Genomic DNA, 19,846 nt, shown 5'->3' with positions numbered 1-19,846 from the left:
GCAACACACACACAAAATGCTGAAGGAACTCAGCAGGCCAGCAGCATCTATGGAAAAGAATACAGTCAACGTCTCGACCCAAAATATCGGCTGTACTCTTTTCCATAGATGCTGCCTGGCCTGTTGAAGTTCTTCCAGCATTCTGTATGTGTTGCTAAGAGTAGAATTAGGCCATTTGACCCAGAGTCTGCTCTGCTATTTCATCATGACTGATTTATTTTCCCTCTCAAATAGATTCTCCTGCCTTTTCCCCTTAACTTTAGATGCCCTGAATAATCTAAAACCTACTAATCTCTGTTTTAAATATAATGATTTAGTCTCCACAGCCATCTGTGGCAATGAATTCCACAGATCTCTGCTCTAGAGGGACGTCCTTGTATTCTGAGGTTGTGCTCTCTGATCATAGACTCCCCGACTACAGGAAATGTCCTCTCCATGCTCACTCTATCTAGGCTTTCAAATTTGGATGTGTTTTCTTTGTAGCACTGGAGTCTGAGGGGTGACCTTAGAGAGGTTCAGAAAATCATGAGTGTGACATAGGTAAGGTGATGGTCACGGTCCTTTTTCCCAGGGTAGGGGAGTCTAAAACTAGAAGACATAGGTTGAAGCTGTGAGGGAAAGGTTTATAGGGGAACCAAGGCTCAAGCAAGAGCGGTAGATACAATAAACTAGAGCAAGCGCTGAAGGCTGGTACAATTACGTTTTTAAAAGATTTGGACAGCATCATGCATCAGAAAGGTTTAGAAGACATGGACCAAATGCAGGCAAACACTTTGGCTTAGTAATAGCTTTTGACCAGCAGGGATGAGTTGGGCTGAAGGGCTAGTTGCTGTGTTATAATGACCATGAGTCACAAGGCAGTAAGTGCCTTGAGCCCTGGAGTTTTGGGTTCAGTCCTGACCTTAGGTACATGGATCTTGAAGATTCTCTTTGTAAGTGGTGGGCTTCAATTTTCCCAGCCATTCCATCTTTGCATAATTAGTTACTGCAGATTGCCCTTAGTGTAGGCAAAAAGTACCAACTGAGAGTTAATGAGTACATGAGAAAAAGGGCTGCAGAGGGAATGAAACGGTTGAGACTGTCTGCCAGAAGTTGGTAATAGACTCAACGTCACAATTTACATAAAAACATAGAAGTAATGAACTGATTTAATCATAGCTCTGGCTACCATCTGCAGTAATCAAATCAAACATATATCAGGGAAACACAAAAAGTGCTACAGGAACTCAGCAGGTCAGGCTAAATGTATCGGGCTGCGACCCTTCATTCTTTTATTATTCCCCTCCATAGGTGCTACCTAGCTTGCTGAGTTCCTCCAGCATTTCCTGTGTTGCTCTGGATTTTCAGCATCTGCAGAATTGTTTAAAAATGTACCAGGTCTGAGTGAAGTGCATAGTAACTGTAAGGCACAACAGCCACTGAAAGCCTGAGAGGAAACATCCATGATGTCTTTTCAGTTCTTCACGTACACTAAGGTTGCTTCAAGGCAAACAATAGCAGGCCTTAACAGTAACTGCATATCAAAACTTGAACTCAAGGTATCAGAGGTCAACTCTCAATAACACACACAAAATGCTGGTAGAACACAGCAGGCTAGGTAGCATCTATAGGGAGAAGCGGTGTTGACGTTTCAGGCCATTTTGTGTGTGTTGTTGTTTGAATTTCCAGCATCTGCAGATTTCCTCATGTCAACTCTCAATAATTACCTTTGTGTGTCAATTTAATGACAGAAAATCTGTATCGCAAATATATTTATGAGACAAGCAGAAAATATTATGAATACCCACAAAGATGTTTACACTGATTAATATGGCTATTTGAAAAACAATATTAATAAGAGGCAGAGGAAGGCAAATGGATAAAAATGTAAAAGAGAGAAAAATTGAATATGCATACTCACTCTGTTCGCAGTGACTGCAAAATATTGCAGATTCTGTAGATAACCAATGTCCTGTGGAATGGAGGTTAGGTTGTTATGACTCAAATCCAAATACCGCAATTTGCGGCAGTAGAAGAGCTGTGTGGGAATCTTTTCAATTTTGTTTCGGTTCAGGTAGAGCCTTTCCATGTTGTTCAAAGTGCCAATCTGAATAGGGATGTAGGCAATGTGGTTATACCACAGCTTAAGGCAGACCAGGCGCCGTAAGTGCTGGAAACTGATTATTTCCTCAATCGTCTTCAAGTTGTTGTCTTTGAGATCGATCTCCTGCAAGTTATGGAGACTGAAGATCGAGTGTGGGATTCGTTCTAAATCACAGCGAATCAACTCCAATTCTGTCAGATTAACCATCTTCTTCAGACTATTGAGGACCATGAGTTTGGTACCCTCGTTGTTGATCGACAATTTCTGTAGATGAACACCAACATCTGTAACAACCTGCGGCAGCTTAGTCAAGTTGCTCTTTAGCCTCAAAACTTTGAGACATTTGAGATCCCGCAAGCCATCAATCACAATGTAGCGGTTATTTTCTGCACTCAGATTCCCAGTTAGATGAAGCTCTTCAAGGTTCTTCAGGCTGTAGATCCACAGGGGTATTTCTTTGATGTCTGTAAACTTGATGTGCAATGACTTCAGGTGCTCGCGCAAGAAGGCTAGAGCTGGTGCCTCAATCTTTGCTGGTGTGTGGTACAACCAGAGTTCTTTGAGGTTGGCAAGCTGGGCAATGATTGGGGGAATGGTGACGTCCAGGATCATCTCTAGTTTGAGCACTTCCAATTCAGTCAGGTCAAATATGGTGTCTGGAATTCCACTCAGCATGAAGAGGTGAAGTTCCAGTTTATCTTGGGAGTTTTTCATGATCCTCTGCCGGAGTTTTTCCAGGGTCCACTCATTATTCAGATTGAGCTGCCGCAACTTGTTCTCACTGACCTCAGACAAAAACACAGCAAAACGTTTCGAGTACAGTGGATCATACTGATCAATCAGGTGCAGCATGAAAGCAAAGTCATTCTTAACATCAGGAATATCACTATAGCTACTCTCCTCCCTGATGGACTCAAATGAATATTTCTTCAATGAACGCCGGAGCATCCACCAAAGCGTGTACATGCAAATGAGTCCATAAACAATCACTAAACTAATATAAAATGATGCCAGGATTTTAAACAAGGTGGCTAATGGATGAGCACACTGATACACGCGGTATCCTGTAAGGTTCTGAATCTCCACAATACAAGACACATCAAATTTTATATCATCAACATAATAAAGTGAGTAACTAATAATAAGTGCGAATTTGATTACTTTGATAATAGTTTGTCTCATGTAGAGTTGGTAAACTATATCGCCTTCCTCCACATGAGTGCGGAATTTCTTTACTTTTTCAAAAAGGGCCTTAGCTTGCTCTCCTTCCTTTTTATCCAGTACTCCTGTCTCTGAGCGATCAACTATCCCCTGTTCAATGCGTGATTTTGTTCTCTGCAACATGGGTACGCTGGCCTCCACGTCCTCACTTGTGGAAGAAGATTTCTTTGCCATTGAGCCATTCATTTTAACAAATGACTGCTTTGGGTCACTTTCCTCAACCACAGTTTCGGATAGTGCTCGTGTTGTCCATGGTGAGTCAAAGCATTTAAGGAGGATAGATACAAAATGTTCTAGCTTTGAACTCGTCCGAGGATATTTGAACCAGAAATTACTACACACTAAGAATACTAGTGTGTGCAGAAGTACAAGGTATGGGAAGTATTTTGCAAACCAGTGAAGTTTAGTTTCATAGCACACTGCATCCACATAATTGTACTGGTGCCGATCCAAGTCATATTGGATGCCTGTGGGCTCGTCGGAAAACGGGGGAATGTCTGAAGGCCGAGGGAAGGATCCATTTGGATAATCTGTTATTGGCGGCTGTGCAGGTTCTAGACATGTATTGTTCGAAACCCATTTGCAGGGTAAACAGATCATTTTGTCTTGTGTGACCTGCAATGTGCCCCCGAACACTGCTATCATAAGCATTACGATGGAGATGTAGTCCGTAAATACGTCCCACCATGGCTTCAAGATGCGGTAAGCAGGCTGGGTGTCGGCAAAATATCGCAGTTCCGTTACTGGAATCATCACGCAACTAGAAATTAACAGAAATAAATTATGTTAGGTATTCTTATTACTAACTAGAAAATTAATTATGGACATCGTACAGCTTTACATTACTCTTAAAAACTTAGATTATTTCTGTATTTCTGTTTGACACATTTTGGCCACCATATAGCAGCTCATTGGCCCATCAGATTCCCCAATAATTTTCCCTGTAATCTACTCTGCCCACTTTTTTATCATCCGTACACACCAGAGACAACTTTACAGCGGCCGATTAAACTGCCCATTTTTGGGTGGTGGATGGAAACTGGACCACCTGGGTGAGACCTATCTGGCTATAATGAGAATGCACAAACTCCACACAAGTAACACTGGTAATCGAGTTTCGACCTGGAGCTATGAAGTTGTAACTGCTCTAGCTGTGCTACTGTACATCCACACGGAAAGCTAGAAAGATTACTTTTAATTGTATACAGAGCAGTAATAATTCTAAAGGCCTGTTCCTTGTGCTACTGGAAGCAAGCTGAGAAATATTAGAACATTATAAACTGGAACAGTAATCACTGGCTCCTCTAGCCCACTCTTCAACCTAAAAAAAAACCTTACTTGATACTCTTGGTGTAATCTCACTAAGATTCCTTTATACGATTGCAACGAGACAGCCCTATCCTTTTACTCACATTCTCTATTAATATATAATAATATAAGGCCAATATATTTTTCCAGTAATGAAGTTCTCAGTAATAGATTTTATATATGTAACACAATAACAGTATACAGGTAGTCCCCGGGTTATGTACGAGTTACATACACTGAGCACGGGGGCTCTCCAGGGTTGTGTGCTCAGTCCACTGCTGTTCACTCTGCTGACCCACGACTGTGCCGCAACACACAGCTCGAACCTCATCATCAAGTTCGCCGATGACACAACCATGGTGGGTCTCATCAGCAAGAACGATGAGTCAGCTTACAGAGAGGAGGTGCAGTGGCTAACGGACTGGTGCACAGCCAACAACCTGTCTCTTAATGTGAACAAAACAGAAGAGATGGTTGTTGACTTCAGGAGGGCACGGAGCAACCACTCCCCACCGAACATCGACGGCTCCTCGGTAGAGATCGTAAACAGCACCAAATTTCTTGGTGTTCACCTGACGGAGAATCTCACCTGGTCCCTCAACACCAGCTCCATAGCAAAGAAAGCCCAGCAGCGTCTCTACTTTTTGCTAAGGCTGAGGAAAGTCCATCTCCCACTCCCCCATCCTCATCACATTCTACAGGGGTTGTACGGAGGCATCCTGAGCAGCTGCATCACTGCCTGGTTCAGAAATTGCCCCGTCTCTGATCACAAGACCCTGCAGCGGATAGTGAGGTCAGCTGAGAAGATCATCAGGGTCTCTCTTCCTGCCATCACGGACATTTACACTACACACTGCATCCGCAAAGGAAACAGCATTATGAAGGACCCCATGCACCCCTCATACAATCTCTTCTCCCTCCTGCTGTCTGGGAAAAGGCTCCAAAGCATTCGGGCTCTCTCGACCGGACTATGTAACAGTTTCTTCCCCCAAGCTATCAGACTCCTTAATACCCGAAGCCTGGACTGACACCTTGCCCTACTGTCCTGTTTATTAGTTATTGTAATGCCTGCACTGTTTTTGTGCACTTTATGCAGTCCAGTGTAGGTCTGTAGTCTAGGGTAGCTTTCTCTGTTTTTTTTTAATTATTACATAGTTCAGTCTAGTTTTTTGTACTGTGTCATGTAACACCATGGTCCTGAAAAACATTGACTCATTTTTACTATGCACTGTACCAGCAGTTATGGTCGAAATGACAATAAAAGTTGACTTGACTTGAGTTCCATTTCTGAGTCCATCTTTAAGTCAGATTTGTACGTAAGTCGGAACAAATACATCCGGTATTATTTAGTGTCAGTTAGTCAAACGTTTGTCTTAGTATATAGTACAGGTAGTCCCCGAGTTACGAATGTCCGACTTACGGACAACTCGTACTTACAAACCAAGGAAAGAGAATGTCATCTGCCATTTTGAGTCATTGCCGTTGACACTGTGATGGGCGTTTGTTTAACTTTGTATTTGGCTTAAATGTTTCTTAGTAATATTCACCCTGACCCTGCTTTCACACCCCTCCCCCCCGTTCCGGTCGGCTGGTGGCGCCGTGAGATCAGCACTGAGCTCAAGAACAGAGGTTCCTGAGTTTGATTTAGTGACAGACCGCTCCCGTCCTGGGTTGATGTCGATCCAGTGACTCCAGTACCATCCCTGTCGGGTTGATGTCGAGCTCGCAACTTGACCTCGTAAAAAAACCCCACTGCCACCTCCAGTTTAAATTCCCACGTGGAGTATTGTGGGAGGATCAAATACCCAAACCCATCACAGCCCCCACTTGTCCCATTTAACCTAGCTCAGTGCGGTGGAGTTTCGGACCTGGGGAAATTCAGTCCTTAGGACCCAGTGGACCTCGGGAGCCGGTGCAGCTCGGGACCTGCCGCCCACAGTGTTTCTGTTCCATTGACGGGAAGCGATCGCGATTGAAAATAAGGTGGAAACATAGAAACACAGAAAATAGGTGCAGGAGTATGCCATTTGGCCCTTCGAGCCTGCACCGCCATTCAGTATGATCATGGCTGATCATCCAACTCAGAACCCTGTACCTGCTTTCTCTCCATACCCCCCAATCCCTTTAGCCACAAGGGCCATATCTAACTTCCTCTTAAATATAGCCAATGAACCGGCCTCAACTGTTTACTGTGGCAGAGAATTCCACAGATTCACCACTCTGTGTGAAGAAGTTTTTCCTCATCTCGGTCCTAAAAGGCTTCCCCTTTATCCTTAAACTGTGACCCCTCGTTCTGGACTTAACCCAACATCGGAAAAAATCTTCCTGCATCTAGCCTGTCCAATCCCTTTAGAATTTTATATGTTTCAATAAGATCCCCCCCCAATCTTCTAAATTCCAGTGAGTATAAGCCTAGTCGATCCAGTCTTTCTTCATAAGAAAGTCAAACTGGTGAACCTTCTTTGTACTCCCTCTATGGCCAGAATGTCTTTCCTCAGATTAGGGGGCCAAAACCGCACACAATATTCTAGGTGCGGTCTCACCAAGATGTACAACTGCATCTTGTACTCAAATCTTTTTGCTATGAATGCCAACATACCATTTGCCTTTTTCACCACCTGCTGTACCTGCATGCCCACCTTCAATGACTGGTGTACAATGACACCCAGGTCTCGTTGCACCTCCCCTTTTCCTAATCAGCCACTGTTCAGATAATAATCTGTTTTCCTGTTCTTGCAACCAAAGTGGATAACCTCACATTTATCCACATTAAATTGCATCTGCCATGAATTTGCCCACTCACCTAACCTATCCAAGTCACCCTGCACCCTCTTAGCATTCTCCTCACAGCTAACACCGCCGCCCAGCTTCGTGTCATCCGCAAACTTGGAGATGCTGCATTTAATTCCCTCGTCTAAATCATTAATATATATTGTAAACAACTGGGGTCCCAGCACTGAGCCTTGCGGTACCCCACTAGTCACTGCCTGCCATTCTGAAAAGGTCCCGTTTACTCCCACTCTTTGCTTCCAGTCTGCCAACCAATTCTCTATCCACATCAATACCATACCCCCAATACCGTGTGCTTTAGGTTTGCACACAAATCTCCTGTGTGGGACCTTGTCAAACGCCATCAATCATTGGAAAAGCGTTATGCTACAGTCGGTCAACGATTGGAACAATTTTAAAGGATAAGGGATAAATTGAGAATAATGGAGCATGTGAAAGGGCCTGCCCCGATGAAAGCTACAATTATTATTAAGAAACGCAGTGGTTTAATTATTGGAATACATACGTTTCTTGTGTTTTATATGCATAGAAAGGTAAAATATATACTAAGACAAACGTTTTACTAATTGACGCTAAATAATACTGGATGTACTTGTTCCGACGTACTTACAAATCCGACTTAAAGACGGACTCAGGAACGGAACTCATACGTAACCCAGGGACTACTTGTATATATTTCACCTTTCTTATGCATATAAAATGCTTAAGAAACGTATATATTCCAATAATTAAACCACTGTGTTGCTTAGTAATAATTGTAGCTTTCATCGGGGCAGGGCCTTTCACATGCTTCATTATTCTCACTTTATCCATTACCCTTTAAAATTGTTCCGAACGTTGACCAACTGTAGTCTAATGCTTTTCCAATGACCAATGGCATTTCACCTCTTTCCAAACGCTTTATTATTTCCACTTTATTTTCGATCGCAATCGCTTCCCGTCAATGGAACATAAACACTGCGAGCGGCGGGTCCCAACCTACGCCGGCTCCCGAGATCCACTGGGTCTTAAGGACCACCGCACTTAATTCCCCGGGTCCTAAACTCCACCGCACTGAGACAGGCGACAAGTGGGTGCTGTGCTTTGTTTGGGTATTTGATCCTCCACAACATTCTGTGTAGGAATTTAAACTGGAGGTGGCAGTATTTTTGTTTACGAGGTAGAGTTGTGAGCTTGACATCAACCTGGCACGGGAGCAGTCTGTCACTAGATCGAACTTGGGAACCTTCCCTTCGTTCTTGAACCTGGCGCTGATCTCACTGTGCTACGAGCCAACTGGTACGGCGCGGGGGGGGGGGGGGTCAGGGTGAATCTTATTTAGAAAAATTTAAGCCAAATACAAAGTTAAATACTCAACACAATGTCAACGGCAACGACTTAAAATGGGGGACAGCGTTCTCCTTCCTCGGTTCGTAAGTCAGACGTTCATAACTCGGGGACTACCTGTATAGCTCATTTCATATCCATCACAATTTAGCTATCATTCAGACACAGAAGAGCCCACAATGTTTTGCTGAACAATGCTAATTAGTAATCAAATGCCTAGTCAAACTAATCGCCTTTTCTTAAGTAAAGTTCTTATCCTTCCATTCTGACAACCTATATGACATATAAGAAGCTTCATAAACATCTCAACTACTACAGAAATCAAATTATCTGCAACCCATGACTGACCACAATAATCACATTGTTTTAAAGGAATAGAATGATCTTGAGCTGAAAGTGCAGTGAAACTTTTGGCTGTTGAGTCCTCTGACTACATTAAAAGCCTTGTGACAAAACCTGGTATGTACCATTTAATCCAATGGTGAAGTACCATTATAATCAAGATTATATGATAGAAAATGTATTAATTTTTCAAATCAATCTACACTATAATTGTGCTACACTAGAATTCAATCTGCAGAGTGACGTTCATTTGGAATAACATTACTGTAGGCATTACTTATTGTGTAAATCGCATGAAAGAGTGGGATGGCATGATAGCGTAGCAGTTGGCGTAACACTTTACAGCACCAATCAAGTCAAGTCTACTCAGGCCCCTGCTGTACTCACTGTACACCCATGATTGTGAGGCCAAGTTTCCATTGAACACAATATACAAGTTTGCTGATGACACCACAATTGTAGGCTGTATCTTGGGTAATGATGAGTCTGAGTAGAGAGGAAATTAAGAACCTGGTGGCATGGTGTGAAGACAACAACCTATCCCTCAACGTCAGCAAGATGAAGGAATTGGTTATTGACTTCAGAAGGAGTAGTGGACCTCACGACCCCATCTACATGTGCATGCAACACTGTGTGTCAGACAGAGTGGTCAGCAGCACTGGGACTCCACAGGGGACTGTCCTGTCTTCCTTTCTCTTCACCATCTACACCTCGGACTTCAACTACTGCACAGTCTTGCCATCTTCAGAAGTTTTCTGATGACTCTGCCATAGTTGGATGCATCAGCAAGGGAGATGAGGCAGAGTACAGGGCTACGGTGGGAAACTTTGTCACAAGGTGTGAGCAGAATCATCTGCAGCTTAATGTGAAAAAGACTAAGGAGCTGGTGGTGGACCTGAGGAGGGCTAAGGCACCGGTGACCCCTGTTTCCATCCAAGGGGTCAGTGTGGACATGGTGGAGGATTACAAATACCTGGGGATACGAATGGACAATAAACTGGACTGGTCAAAGAACACTGAGGCTGTCTACAAGAAGGGTCAGAGCCCTCTCTACTTCCTGAGGAGACTGAGGTCCCTTAACACCTGACGGATGATGCTGAGGATGTTCTACAAGTCTGTGGTGGCCAGTGCTATCATATTTGCTGAGGATAGCAGACACCAGCAGAATCAACAAACTCATTCGTAAGGTGAGTGATGTTGTGGGAGTGGAACTGGACTCTCTGATGGTGGTGTCTGAAAAGAGGATGCTGTCCAAGTTGCATGCCATCTTGGACAATGATTCCCATCCACTCCATAATGTACTGGTTAGGGACAGGAGTACATTCAGCCAGAGACTCATTCCACCGAGATGCAACACTGAGCGTCACAGGAAGTCACTCCTGCCTGTGGCCATCAAACTTTACAACTCCTCCCTCAGAGTGTCAGACACCCTGAGCCAATAAGCTGGTCCTGGACTTATTTCCACTTGGAATAATTTACTTATTATTATTTAATTATTTATGGTTTTATATTGCTATATTTCTACATTATTCTTGGTTGGTGCGACTGTAACGAAACCCAATTTCCTTTTGGGATCAATAAAGCATGTCTGTCTGACATTGGTGGTGCGCAGGTGGAACAGGTCAAAAGCTTTAAGTTCCTCGGACTGAATATCACAAATGACCTGACTTGGTTTAACCAAGCAGAGTCCACTGCCAAGAAGGCCCACCAGCACCTTTACTTCCTGAGAAAGCTGAAGAAATTTGGCCTGTCCCCTAAACCCCTCACTAATTTTTATAGATGCACCGTAGAAAGCATTCTTCTTGGGTGCATCACAACCTGGTATGGAAGTTGTCCTGTCCAAGACCGGAAGAAGCTGCAGAAGATCGTGAACATAGCCCAGTACATCACACAAATCAATCTTCCATCCTTGGACTCACTTTACACTGCACGCTGTCGGAGCAGTGCTGCCAGGATAATCAAGGACACGACCCACCCAGCCAACACACTTGTTGTCCCTCTTCCCTCCAGGAAAAGGTTCAGGAGCTTGAAGATTCGTATGGCCAGATTTGGGAACAGCTTCTTTTCAACTGTGATAAGACTGCTGAACAGATCCTGACCTGGATCTGGGCCGTACCTTCCAAATATCTGGACCTGACTTGCACTACCTTACTTTCCCTTTTCTATTTTCTAATTATGATTTATAATTTAAATTTTTATTATATTTACTTCGATTTGTACTTCAGGGAGCACGGAGCACAGAATCAAATATCGCTGTGATGATTATACACTCTAGTATCAATTGTTTGGTGACAATAAAGTAAAGTTACTTAACTATGTACAGTACATATATACTGTCAAATGAGAATGTTTTCCTGGACCAGGATATAAAGCACAGTAGTACACATAACACCCATCTAACACACAATAACTTATGAAAGTAAGGATAAAATCTACAGATGGATTATATAAACATAAATATAAATAAATATAAATGCATAAATAAACAAATTAAAGTGCATAAATTAAATATTGTCAGATACAGAATAATCAGTCACACTTCGAATGTGATGTAGTTGGGAGTTCAGAAACCTTTTGGCTTGAGGGAAGTAACTGTTTCCCATCATGACAAGTCCTGTATTTATGCTTTGGAGTCTCCTGCCTGTTGATAGAAACTCAAAGAGGATCAGGGTTCAATTCCCATAGTTGCCTGTATGTTCTCTCCTTGACTGCGCCAGTTTCCTCCCATATTCCAGAAATATGCAAGCTAGGATTATTAAATTGTGAGCATGCCAGTGGGCAGTGGAAGCGTGGCAACACTTGTAAGTAGTCTCCAGTTCATCCTCAGACTGTGTTGATTGTTGACATAAACAACACATTTTACTGTATGTTTTGATGTTTATTGAATGAAAGGATTTTTTTCACTGCAGTAAACCTCAATTTACAAAATGGATAGCATTCCCTCCTCCTAAGGTCATTGGAAAATAGAAATTAAACTACAGATTTGTAAGAAGCCTGTTACAAACTATTGGAGTTGAACAATTGCATTACCACAACTTTTTAATAGAACAAGATGACCACAAGACATAGATTAGGCCATTCAGCCCATCGAATTTACTCCAGCATTCCATTATCTCTGATTTATTATCCCTCTCAACTTCATCCTTTTAGCTTCTCCCCATAATTTGACACAGTGACTATATCAAGAACCTATCAACCTCTGCTTTAAATATACCCAATGACTTGGCCTCCACTGCCATCTGTGGCAACGAATTCCACAGATTCACCACTCTCTGGCTAAAGAAATCCCTCCTTATCTCTGTTCTAAACAGATAATTTCTGAACTATTACTTTGTCTTATCAAGTTTTATGTAAATCCTACATGTATCAGTTGTACATTATAGAATAAATCTGAATCAAAAAGGACACCTAGAGTTAAAAAGCAATTAGGATATACTGCTTGGAATCTGTCTTAATCTGCTGAGTGTGACATACAAAACGTCATTACATTCAAGCTGGTCCATTAGTGAAGGAAAACATGGCTGATGCAGACATAATGAGGCAGGAAATGATTATTTTCAAATGAATTCTCAGGTAACCCAGGGAACTTTTAAAAGTGAAGGACATGATTAATGAAAAGGCACATCTTTAAAACTGCTTCAAAACAGAGTTATCAAAACCGTTAAACAAATACTCTTTAAAATGTTGAGGACCTCCCTTTTTCGCAATAGGTGAATTTCAAAGCAAGCTAAAAGCCAATTGATATTTCTCCCATAGAAGATTATGGAACTGAAGATCTATCATGGTTATGCTTTATCAACAGCATTCTCTCCTTTACAGGATGGAGAAGTCCTCAATTATGACTGCACAATGCTCAACTCCAGTCACAAATCCTAAATAGGACTTCGATATGCCCTGGCCTCTTATTGATCAGTAAGTGACATTTGTGCTATAAAGACAAACAGGTCAGAATTACATCTTGAAGTTTTAGGACTCAAAGATAGAATAGGTTAGGACTTCATTCCTTGGAACGTAGAAGATAGAGGTACACAAAATTATGAGGGGTTATAGATAGGGTAAATGCAAGCAGGTCTTTTCCACTGAGGCTGAGTGGGACTACAACTAGAGGGCATGGGTTAAGAATGAAAGGTGAAAAGTTTAAGGGAAACATGAGGGGAATCTTCTTTACTTAGAGGATTGTGAAAGTGTGGAATGAGGTGCCAAAGCAAGTGGTGCATGTGAGTATGATTTGAACGTCTAAGAGAAATTTGGATAGGGACATAGATGGCAGGGGTATGGAGGGCTATAATTCGGGTGCAGGTCAATAGGATTAGGCAGTTTATGACTAACATTTTGTTGTTGATAATGAGAAACATTGCGTGCATCTTATGGGGGTGTGGCATTAGTTCATTGGTAATCTGGAACTTGGGCAAAGTAACAACCAGACTTAGTAGTCCGTGAGCTGCACAAATAGAGCTGCTGCCTCATAACTTCAGTGACATCTTGTGGTGTCTGCACATTTTCCCTGTGACCATGTGGATGCCCTCCTACATTTCAAAGACATACATGAGTTGATCATGTTATTTCCCACTGTAAGGTACCTCCAGTAAGCAGCTGAAAAGTTGAATACTGAGGGAGATGTTTGGGGTGGTGAACTTGATGAAAATGTTGCAAGAGCTATAAATGTATATGAGTGCTGATTATCAGTATGGAGTCAGTGAGACAAAGGATGAATGCTGTATGACCACCAACATTACCAGGCTTGTAAGATGCTCTTTGGGTGAAGCTGTGGGGGTGGAAGAAGTCTGCTCCACCTTCTGGGGTCAAACCTACATAGCTCCAATTGCTTGACTTTTAAAAGCTCTCTAAAATGGCCAAGAAAGCCACTTGGTTGTAGGTATGTTACCCAATCTTCCCAAAGAGCAGAAATGGGTAATGAATAAATGAAAATTTTAATGAAAACCCAAAAAATGAATAAACGAACTATTTTACTATGTAGTTCTGGGTAAAGTTCTATTTCTTTTAGTTCCAGTGCTACATAATTACCTCACAATGAATGTAAAGAAGCCTATGTTCTTTGCTCCTGCCAAATATATCAGCAATGGTTGTGAACAGTAATGATGAAACAAAGGCAGAGTTTCAGATTCACGTCAAAACTTTGTCACTGAAATTCTTTGATTATCTTTATTATCTTTATTGAGATTCCATGGGTTAATCTTTGACATATAGATACTTAGTTTTTAACTGAAGTTCAGTTTGGTTTGTGTTATGTCATCTTGAACAAGAAACTTAACACTAGTATGGCTCAAAAGAAAATCAAGCAGATGCCAGAAATCTGAAATTAGGAAAATGCAAGAAATTTGTGTGGGAATAGAGCTATTTTTCCACGAAATTGATCTTCGCTCAAGTGCAGAGTAAAGGGAAAAGAGGCTCGAGAACAAAAGAGAGTGTCAGCAAGAGGACGAAGATCAGGAGAGATTTGTAATAGCAGTCTGATGACTGAAGAAGGGTGATAGTACAGATGTCTATGGTTTAAAATGAGGAAATATTACTTCATTCAGTGGATGGTGAACCTTAAAATTCTCAACCTGGGAAGAAAATCAATGCTCAGTCACAGACTGCTTTCAAAACAGAAATTAATCAACTTCTGAACATTGAAGGAATCAGGGCTCTAGAGAGTAGGAGCAGGCAAATGGAGTTTGAGGTAGAACACCTGACTGGAAAAAGGGGCTTACATTATTGTATGTTGGAGAAAAAAAAAGTACAGTTGGCCCTCCTTATCCACGGGGGATTGGTTCCAAGACCCCCTGTGGATACCAAAAATCGCGGATGCTCGTCCCTTATTTAACCTGAATCAGTGTGGTGGTCTTTAGGACCCAGCAGAACCCCAGACTTTATTTAACATGTTCAGAGCGATGGACATTAGGACCCAGCATAGCTCTGAATCCGCGCTGTTTCTGTTCATGAAAATAATCATGATCATGATTGAAAATAAGGTGGAAGTAATAAAGCAATTGGAAAGACGTGAAACACCATCGGTCATTGAAAAAGCATTAGGCTACAGTCGGTCAACGATCGTAACAATTTTAATGGAGCATTTGTAAGGCCCCACCCCGATGAAAGCTACAATTATTACTAAGCAACGCAGTGGTTTAATTATTGAAATACGTATGTTTAAGTGTTTTATATGCATAGAAAGGTAAAATATGTACTATATACTAAGAAAAACATTTGACTAACTGATGCTAAATAATACCGGATGTACCTGTTCTGACCTCAAATCTGACTTAAAGACAGACTCAGGAATGGAACTCGTTCATAACCCAGGGACTGCCTGCACTTTTAAGTCATTTCTACTTATAATACCTAATACAATGTAAATGCTATGTAAATAGTTGATATACTGTATTGTTTAGGGAATAATGACTAGAAAAAAATAGTCTGTACATGCTCAAACAACTAGAGCTGGAGAGAGAACTTCCGGGTTTTCCCGATCTGCCGTTGGTTGAATCCGCACATGCGGAATCCACAGATAAGGAGGGCCAACTGTACACCATGAGAAAAATGAAATCTGAAGTTACCAAGAGGAACAAGTAAAAGCAAATGCAGTACATTTTAGATACAGGACAGAATTTCTTTTATTTGAAATTGTTGAATTCAATGTTTTGTTTTGGAAGCTGTAATTAGTAGTAATGACATACGAAATGCTGTTCCTCATAAGCTTCATGTAAGCAGTGTGGGACCCTAAAGACAGAGGACTATGTATGGATAGAATGAAGGATTGAATTGACAGGCAACTGGAAGCAGTATTGCATAAGAAGCCAAAATGAGGCATTCTGCAAAGCTGTCGCTCAATCCATACGTAGCTTCTCCAATTTATGGGGCACCATGGTAGCATAGTGGTTAACACGAAACTATTACAACTTGAGGCATCAAAGTTTGGAGTTCAATTCCAATGCCCTCTGAAAGAGGTTTGCACATCCTTCTCTTGAGATTCGGTTTCCTCCCTCAGTCCAAAGATGAACCAATTTGTAGGTAATTGGTCATTGTAAATTATAGGTGGGTTGCTGCACATCTGGCTCGTTGGGCTGGAATGGCCTGTTCCACGTTGTATCAATAAACAAAATGAAAAAGAGATCACTTTGTGAGTAATGAATATAGTATACTGAATTGGATGTACAAGTGGATCATTGCTTCATATACAAAGAGTGTGTGGAATCCTAAGTGCAGGCAGCAAAAGAGCAATTACAGAGAAAGGTGCCACAAGAAAGAGACTGGGATGCTGCAGGTAGACAGGTGAACAGCACAATCAAAAGTAACAAACATGCACCATATGTGCTAAAGTGTGCTGTCCACAAGATACTGTGCAAGGTGCATAAGGTTGCCTCTTCATTTCGATACAATTAGAATTTCACTTGACTCTCTTTGATTGGTTTTAGAATCTATATAAAATAGTGCTTTCTCTCAGGATGTTATTTTTATTCCCAAAGGGAGCTGGAATGGATCTAGATAGGAGATCTGAGGTCAGCAAAATTGACAACACGAGGGTAGCTTGACCAGCCTATTCCATGCTGTATGTTAGTAAATAAATAAAAAAGATCAGCCCCAGATTTTGCCATTTCTGTGATTATTTGGTGCTCAATGCTTTCAATCGGGTGCATTCGATCAAGGGGCACTCTGAAAAAAAATCTCAAATGTCATTATGTAGAGATACTTGATTTGGTATTACTGTAGGTCTGCCACAAGATGGCATACAAGCTTAATCAACAGTTCTCCATCACACTCAATCTCAGTGTAGATTAATGCTAAACAAGGCTATCTTGTTGAGAGATAAAGGGCAATCTTTCCTTCCACTTGCTGTACCTCACTACTGCCATGTTTCCTGCTGGAGTGGAACAAATGTACAAAAGGGAAACCATTTAACTCATTTCCCCTCTACTGCAGAACCAATACCAAACCAATTCCATTATGGAAATAATGCTTGTATACATTCATTGAGACCCAGCACCAAGGCATCATCACCTTGATCACTGGAATGTCTGAGAGAATGAGTTTTACTTTTAAAACAAAACTCTCCCCATTGTACAATAGAGCAGCAAGGTAACATAGCGGTTAGTGCAACACTTTACAGAGCCAACTGTATGATCAAGGTTCAATTTGTAGGTAGAATGATCTATGCTTTTTACTTTGTTTCTACATTGTCCCTATGACCACTTGGGATTTGGCTTGCTTCCATATTCAAAGATGTATAGTAAGGGTTAGTGAGTTATGGGCATGTTATGTTAGTGCCAGAGGTGTGGTGACACTTGTGGTCTGACTTCAACACAATCCACAGACCGTGTTGGTCATTGAAGTAAACTATACATTTCTCTGTATGTATATTTCGATGTTTTGATGTACATGTGACAAATAAAGACAATTTCTCTTTAATCTTTAAATACTTTCCTTCCAAAAAAGACTACTCTAAGATTAGAACCTGGGATAAGTAGACTATTTGCCATATTTTGAGAATTACTTTTTAATGAAGGGAGACCCCAATGACGATCTCACAAACTACTTCAAAGAAACAACACAGACTCTTGGGCTGTCTGAGAAAAAGAGTGCTTGATGAGCAAGACACCAAAACTGGCTATTTGGTATCAACGATCATTGCTCTCCTGAGCATTACTGATATGTGCACCATCTACAGCAGGAACCTTAAGGTACTGGAGAGCTGCATCCAAAGCCGGCTCTGCAAAATCCTCCAAGCTCACCATCAGGATAAGTGAATCAATATAGGTATCCTTTTCCAAGCCATGATCCCAAGACCAGGCACCTAACTACACTCAGTTGGCTCAAACAGGAAGGCCATGCCCTTTGCATGTCTGACAGCTGGCTTTCAAAGGGGGGGGGGGGGTCAGATAGATGAAGAAACTACCAAGTGGACAAAAGAATACTCAAAATTTCTTCGAAAAAGTGTAACCAGTGACTCTAGGGAATCCTACAATGACTCATAGGAAGAAGGATTCTTGATAGCACTTTACACTTCATGTCCATTGGTCAGGAACAAAGATCCCCAATAATGAGGTGGCCTACAGGGAAGGAGTCATCTCTCTGACACAGTGGTGTCAAGAAAACAACCTCTTCCTCAATGTTGCAAAAACAAAGGAGCTGGTTGTGGATTACAGGAGGAATGGAGACGGGCTAACCCCTATTGACATCAATGGATCTGGGGTTGAGAGGGTAAAGAGCTTCAAGTTCCCCAGCATCCACATCACCGAGGACCTCACGTGGTCTGTACACACCAGTTGTGTGGTGAAAAAGGCACAACAGCGCCTCTTTCACCTCAGACAGTTGAGGAAGGTTGGTATGAGGCCCCCAATCCTAAGAACTTTCTTCAGGGGCACAATTGAGAGCATCCTGACTGGCTACATCACTGCCTGGTATGGGAATTGTACCTCCCTTAATCACAGGACTCTGCAGAGAGTGGTGTGGACAGCCCAGTGCACCTGCAGTTGTGAACTTCCCATGATTAAGGATATTTACAAGGACAAGTGTGTAAAAAGGGCCCGAAGGATAACTGGGGATTCAAGTCACCCCAACCACAATCTATTCCAGCTGCTACCGTCTAGGAAACGGTTCTGCAGCATAAAAGCCAGGACCAACAGGCTCTGGGACAGCTTCTTCCACCAGGCCACCAGATGATGAACTCACGCTGACTTGAGTGTACTCTAAATTACATTGACTGTTCTACTTCTTATAAATTACGATTGTACATTGCACATTTAGCTGGAGACATAAAGTAAAGATTTTTACTCCTCATGTATGTGAAGGATGTAAGAAATTAAGTCAATTCAATTCAATAACCTCCATCCTATCCAACCACTGACTTCTGTTCAACAGGATCCCACACTGAGCTTAGTAAAACTCATGGAGAGAATGATGAAGATGGATGAAGGGTCTGCCCTGGTATAGAGTGCAGTGCTGAGAAAGTACAGGTTATAATTGGAGGAAATTATATACAGTATACATCTGCAAGCTATAACATGGTACGGTTGGTTCAAAATTACATTTTGCTATTCAAACAAATGCTTACAAATCTGAAACATTCTAGTAAATCTAATATCCTTTAAAGGTTGAACATATCTGAGCAGCACTGAAGAAGCAAAAATCAATCACCTCACTCAGACCTATTGGTGTATTTGCAGTATCAGATATTCCCAACTCCAAGAAACTGCTTCCAATGTAATTTATACAAGAAATACAAAGGTTAGCAGTTATGATACCCCATTAAGGTATTTTGCTTGGCCAGTTTTTTTTTATGTTAACTGTTGTGAAAGAACAAACACTCAAATGTAAAAGGACAAAGCTCAAAGTTCACTGCTAATAAAAAAGGTGAGTGTGCAAGCTATGACTTCCAGGATCTTGCTAACACTGCTCTAAACATCTTGCAAGGGTAGAGAACAATAAGTCAAATTTCTTCTTGTGACCAAGTAATTTAAGATATCTGGGTCTCACTCTGTACCATATGGTTGAGTAATGATATGTTTGTTTTGAGTACATTTTGGCATCAGACCTCCAATGAACTAATTATTCTAATCACGTTGCAGGATTTCTAAATAGATAAATTTCACCTGTACTTAAAAGAAACATTTTAGAAGTAATCGTTTCATACACCAAACACCTTAAAGATAAATTAACAACAATTCTCGAAGCTAAAACACATTTTATAAAGTTCTTCTCTGAAGAGGTAATTTCAGTGTAAGCATTTAGCACATCTTGCATTCCACAACATTATTATAAGGCATCTCTTCAAAG

The 19,846-nt window shown here is 41.5% G+C and overlaps 2 protein-coding genes across 12 annotated transcripts in view; one reads left to right on the top strand and one right to left on the bottom strand.

The window, feature by feature from the left end:
• LOC132407370 (kynurenine--oxoglutarate transaminase 3-like) overlaps positions 1-19,846 on the top strand; it is a 108,943-nt gene that overhangs the window by 1,818 nt on the left and 87,279 nt on the right. For 4 of the 7 annotated variants that reach the window (XM_059993754.1, XM_059993758.1, XM_059993751.1 and 1 more), the window contains exon 2: positions 12,890-12,982. The exons of the other annotated variants lie outside the window; for them this stretch is intronic. The gene's annotated coding sequence lies outside the window, so the exon portion shown is untranslated. The remainder of the gene's footprint in view (positions 1-12,889; positions 12,983-19,846) is intronic. 7 annotated transcript variants of the gene reach the window in all.
• LOC132407367 (volume-regulated anion channel subunit LRRC8A) overlaps positions 1-19,846 on the bottom strand; it is a 58,943-nt gene that overhangs the window by 11,142 nt on the left and 27,955 nt on the right. For all 5 annotated transcript variants that reach the window (XM_059993745.1, XM_059993743.1, XM_059993747.1 and 2 more), the window contains one exon: positions 1,901-4,064. In XM_059993745.1, the coding sequence (XP_059849728.1) occupies positions 1,901-4,057 (2,157 nt within the window). In that variant the 5' untranslated portion in view covers positions 4,058-4,064. The remainder of the gene's footprint in view (positions 1-1,900; positions 4,065-19,846) is intronic.

Source organism: Hypanus sabinus, chromosome 18, assembly GCF_030144855.1.
Source record: "Hypanus sabinus isolate sHypSab1 chromosome 18, sHypSab1.hap1, whole genome shotgun sequence".
Classification (NCBI taxonomy): Eukaryota; Metazoa; Chordata; class Chondrichthyes; order Myliobatiformes; family Dasyatidae; genus Hypanus; species Hypanus sabinus.
This window is presented reverse-complemented; position numbering and strand designations above follow the sequence as displayed.